The 5,878-nt window shown below is 33.2% G+C and overlaps 1 protein-coding gene across 1 annotated transcript; it reads left to right on the top strand.

The window, feature by feature from the left end:
• The first annotated feature begins 689 nt into the window (after nucleotides 1–689).
• On the top strand, nucleotides 690–2,106 carry LOC107954721 (photosystem I reaction center subunit XI, chloroplastic). The gene is made up of 2 exons (XM_041096555.1): nucleotides 690–1,373; nucleotides 1,473–2,106. Exons 1-2 carry the CDS (start codon nucleotides 1,206–1,208, stop codon nucleotides 1,962–1,964), a joined length of 660 nt encoding a protein of 219 aa, XP_040952489.1. The 5' UTR covers nucleotides 690–1,205; the 3' UTR covers nucleotides 1,965–2,106.
• Nucleotides 2,107–5,878: the final 3,772 nt, after the last annotated feature.

Genomic DNA, 5,878 nt, shown 5'->3' with positions numbered 1-5,878 from the left:
AGAGTCCTAGTAAAAAAATTACTCTTGTTTTTTCAAACATGACATCCCTTTGTAGGCCAAGAATGTCAAGCATCCATGAGGCCGAAACAACCCACGACCCAAGCAGAAATTGTTCTTATTCAAACAAAACATGGAACAAGCAAGCATAAAACTCCAACAATTTTTTTAGAGTTTTGATGAAAGGAAATTAAATGAAAATTTTGAAGAAATTTTTGGGTTTTTTTATATAAATTTTATAGAGTTTTTGTTGAAAAGGAATTAATTTTAGGGATTTAAAAAAATATTTGAAAAAGGACAAAAATAAAATAGACTTATTTCTTAAATACCCCAAATTTTTTTGGTCAAAAGTCAACATAATGACATGTGCTGCTTTTTGAATCGACAACATGTCATGCCATTAGCAAATCTGACATTGTTAGGGATAGGTATCGGAATAGTTAACAAAATTAAAGTATAAGTACCAAATTAGACATTTTAAAACCGTAAATACCACATCAAAATAAAGTACAAGGACTATTCTTGTTATTATCCCTAAAAATTTATTAAAAAACTAAACTTGTTAAAAAAACAAATTCTATTACAATAAAAATTTAGTAGAATCTATTTTTAAATAATATTACATTGGGTGAACCAAATACTTATTCCAACTAGAACTGAATATAATAATGTAACATACTTTTAGTAGTTTTGCGTTGTAGTAATTCTTTACAAACATAATCTTATATATTTTTTAAACAAATGTCTTCTATGAGTAAATAATTTTTACAAACCAAACATTAAAATAACTTTTTAGCTAATTAAATTCGGAAGTTTTATGGTATTAATCAGGGTAAAGTAAAATAAATATAACACAAATTTTATGTAAAGAAATTAAGTATATAATCCGTTAGAAAAGTGTGTTCCTAGGTTTTACGATCTCAATCTATATTATGAAGATGTGATATCAGCTTAAATAAAATAAATAAAATAGAACTAATGTAATCCGTCAGCAACATTTGGAGTATTGGATAAGGGATAAGATTCCACGGATTGATGCATCCAATCACAAATCTGCAAAATTAACACCTCATCCACCTCAACCACACATTCTTGCATCCAATAATCGGAAAATCTCTTTCTCTCACTCTATTTTGGCTTCGTATTATTTGCACATATTTCTATTTCCCACTCTCTTTTTTGCTCTCAGTTAACAACAAAATCCGTAAATGGCTACCACTGCTTCTCCAATGGCGACTCAGCTGAAGAGCAGCTTTACGTCGTCTGTTACAAGAGGACTGGTAGTCCCCAGGGGCATTTCGGGATCCCCGTTCAAAGTATCTTCCGGAAAGACCAGGACCCCTTGCTTCACTGTCAAAGCTGTTCAATCCGACAAGGTAAGCTAGCTATGTCTGTCTGGTCACTGTTAGCTTAGCTAGGCTCGTCACTTCACTAAGTTTTTTTTATCATCCCCCCCCCTCCCTCTCCTTTTGCAGTCAACATTTCAAGTAATCCAACCCATCAACGGCGACCCCTTCATTGGAAGCCTGGAGACTCCAATCACCTCAAGCCCCTTAATTGCATGGTACCTTTCCAACCTCCCAGCCTATAGGACGGCAGTGAACCCACTTCTGAGGGGAATCGAAGTGGGTCTGGCTCACGGCTTCCTCCTGGTGGGTCCATTCGTTAAGGCCGGCCCTCTAAGGAACACTGCGGTGGCGGGTCAAGCTGGGTCCTTAGCCGCTGCCGGTCTGGTTGTGATCCTCAGCATTTGCTTGACGATGTATGGCGTTGCATCGTTCAAAGAAGGTGAGCCATCGATAGCACCGAGCCTAACCCTGACTGGGAGGAAGAAAGAGCCAGACCAGTTGCAAACGGCGGATGGATGGGCTAAGTTCACTGGAGGGTTCTTCTTTGGTGGAATCTCTGGTGTCACTTGGGCTTACTTCCTCCTGTATGTCCTCGACCTTCCTTACTACTTTAAGTAGAGCATCATTTGATCTATGTTTTACTTGGTCCCTTTTTTAATGTAAATCTTTGTATCCAGGACGATCCTTTGGGAACGAATATCAATTATATCAAGTGATTGTCACTCTAATTTTAAGTTATTTATTGAAAGAGATATTGCATTGCATGAACACGTTTTTCTTTCACTCGCTTTACCACAATCAATAGCCAAATTGCCGCATTAGGCGTTTTGAGCTTCAATAGTTATTAAAAGCGGCTCAAATCAGATCAATTATTACTGTGCTCGTTCGAGGAAGAAAAAAGAATGATTAATTAATAACTCAGTCTAATATTTTTTAATGTGGTTTTTATATTATATTTTTGGTCTAATATGATATTTATATTTGACAAAAGTAATATATTTTGATACTTAAAAGGTAACCATGTCAACTTTAAATGTTTAATTTGAGTCTTAAAGTTGCTAATGAAAGTTAATTGTGTTTTGTTAATAAAATAAATTTAATGTTTGAATTTTTCATGGTTTTGTTAATAAAATAAATTTAATGTTAATTGTAAATTTTTTAAGTTTTACATTTAATTTGTCAAACACAAATAAATAGATATGATTTAATTGGAGCTTTAGGATTGAATTAATGAAAGTTAATTGTTAAATTATTATCTAATTATGAAATTTCATCAAATCACCTCTAAATTTTAAATTAAACATAAAAAGTTAACACTGAGTTGAGCAAAAAAATGTTAACACCGCTAGCTTCAAATACAAAGAGGTATAACTTTTGTTAAATACATATATCACATTGGACAAAAAAAATACCACATTGGGAAAAAATGCCAAACTTAGGTACTAAATTATGTATTAAGCCAAAAAATAGTTATAAGCTTCCACCGTTTTCAATGGATTTATTAAAATTTTAGGATTATAATTTTGTAATTAACTATAAATTTTTTTTATTATTATATTTTTTGGATAAATATCAAAGCTATACGTGAACTTTGATTTGGTGCAATTTGATATATGAAATTTTGACTTGATTCAATTTTCACAAATCACTTACAACATTATTGAATTAACATCATTTTACGTTAATATATTGCATATATAAACAATTATATTAATCAAATATAAAAATAAATGTATGTATTCATTTCTTTAAATGTGTATAATTGAATCAAAATCAAAGTTTCATATATACACATGCAACACAATTTAAGCTTCATGTTTATAACCGCACAAAATCAAAGTTAATGTATCAAATTGCACATTGAACCAAAATTCATTTATAAATTTGATATTTATCCCTTATATTTTGGCTATATATTAACTCTTTTAATTTCAAGAATTTTCGTATTTACATTTTTTTGATTATGGTCATATGTTTCGATGACCCTTATGCCTCATTCAGTACCTAAGGGCAATAAAAGACTCAATTTGCACATTTTATTAACTTAATGAAAACTTACAAAAACATAATTAATCCTAATGAAAATACTTATTTACAAGCTCCTAAAGTGCGGAAATTAGTTTAATCTGCTTTTTGGCTATAGATTCTACAGCTTAAACCCGCCATTGAAATCGACCTTTAGCTATGGATTTACTGTAGTACCTACAGATGGAATTTACCATTCGACTGTGAATACACAACAATTTGTAGATAAGAATTGTCACATGGCTATGCTCTACACTTGTCATTTTTCTTGCAGATATACTACTTGTTCTTCCTCTGTTCATAACAGCCCAACCCATGCAATGCATCAAGGCATATTAAATAATCTAACTTGTGGCAAATTAGTAGAAATTCAGGCTTTTCATTTATTCAGTGTGAATAATAATATAGGCATGTCATTCATACGATCACAAGTATAATATATATACAAAGGCAACATATAATATTCATATAAATATAAATATTCATAAATATAAATAGATATCACATTAAATTGATCAATCATGAATTCTAGCATATCTCATATCATTAGGGACCTATTTGCATAATTCAATTCACTAAAAATAGTTTGAAACCTATTCAGGGACGAATCTGATCAAAACATAAAATTCTGAGTCAAAACTGTAAATTCTAAGTTACAAGGGACACAGACCGTTTGATCGAATCGCTTGGGAAGCCTTGCGTCATGTGGAATAGGTACACGGTCGTGTGAGAGATTGTGACTGTGTGGCAATTCAATAATTCAACCTATACGGAAAACATGGTCGTGTATGGGGTCGTGTAGTCCATACGGGCGACCCACACGCCCGTGTGGTAGGCCCTGTAGTTTGGGCTAGGTTCATTTTTGGCCTTGATTTTCTCGTAAAAGATCACACACCTAACTTTTAAGTTTCGCACGACGATCCTCACGTCGAAGTCTGGCTCGGGACATCTACAATGGGTCTTTCGATCGAAAAATATGCAATAATTAATATCGGCGTTCAAAATTTATCAAAATCATCAAAAAATTTTAGAAGACTCGTAAAAGATCATTTTATCGATCTTGAAGTTATTGAGAACATGAATTCTATAGATATTCGAGATCTAATTATCAAGATTTGGAATGTTCTTACTAATATTGGTACGTTAGGGATGAAATTGATGGTTTTTCGCTAAATTGATTAGAAAATCGATTGAACACACTCGATTTCAATCTTGGGATCAAAATAATATTTCCAGTAAAAGAAGATAAAGATTTTGGTGAAAATAAAATAAGGGAATAAAAGAAAAAGATGTATTTAAAGAAGAGAAAAGAGAAATTCTAATTATGGTTGAAAAGCAGTAGAAATCCACATGTAATTAGAAAATTGGATTAAATAATTAGGGTTTCAAAAATTAAAAGGGTTGAATGGTAAAATACCCTTTGTTTCAAAATTGAAAAAAAAATTAGGGGAGTGGTTTTAGCATGATTCAAACCTAGACGCAATGAGGGATTTGAAGCCTTACCACTTGGGATGCTACCCAAACTTGGTCATTTTCTACCACATTTAATATATGTACTAGATTAAATTTGTACCTTAGTTGTTGGAAAATTATAGAGGAAAATAGAAAGAGTGAGGCTTAAACCTTGGCTTTCTAAGGAATTTACTAAGCTCTCTACCACATGCATTCTAACCCTATGATTTGAAGAGAGATAGGATGAGAAAGCCTCATTTATCTACTAAGGCACAGAATTAAGTTGATGTTGAAATATAGAGCCTAGAGAAACAGAAGATAACCCTGACTTAAATAAATCATGCCTAGGGAAGAATCCTTCACCTTCGCCAGAGGAAGCATTGGGAAGTTCAAAACAGGATGGAACCACTAGTTGTTTTGGACTTATTGTTGGAATCTCATCCAATAGGGGATCAATAGTATGAATGGGGGAGTCTGTAGAACGGGTAGACTCCGCTGGTAAAACAGGCGCCTTAGGTAGGGCAGGAACTGGAGAAATAGGAACTTCTGGTGTAGGGAGCACTTTTCTGAATCTACGTCGTGTTAATTTAGGGCGCCCACTTTTCCCGATCTCTTGGGTGCTTTCTTCCACCCTAGGTCTCTTTTAATTTTGCTTTGTTGATATTTCTTGAGTGGAGCAGTAGCAACCCTCTCTTTAGAATGGGTGTCATCGAAAATAGTCTTAATATCCATGTTTTGTGTTGAAGTCGAGGAATATCCTGCACCATCAATATGAGAATGATATCGATTTGAAGAGGAAGTAGAAGTTGTACCAGAATTACTTAAAATACTCTAGTTACCTAGGCAAAGACAACAGATATGGTAAAAGAAGAAAGGAGGTTCTCTTATACACCTTACTAATATGTGTGCCAATTCAGTATTTGCATTATAAGGCCAAGCCACTGAAACAAAAGGCATGTTGAAATCATTTAAACAATTTATGGAGTCATTTGGCCAAAGACCATTTGGGCTTAAATCTTGTAGGCAATACTAGAAGACGTTTCTAACTGAAAATA

This window comes from Gossypium hirsutum, chromosome D07, assembly GCF_007990345.1.
Source record: "Gossypium hirsutum isolate 1008001.06 chromosome D07, Gossypium_hirsutum_v2.1, whole genome shotgun sequence".
Lineage (NCBI taxonomy): Eukaryota > Viridiplantae > Streptophyta > Magnoliopsida > Malvales > Malvaceae > Gossypium > Gossypium hirsutum.
This window is presented reverse-complemented; position numbering and strand designations above follow the sequence as displayed.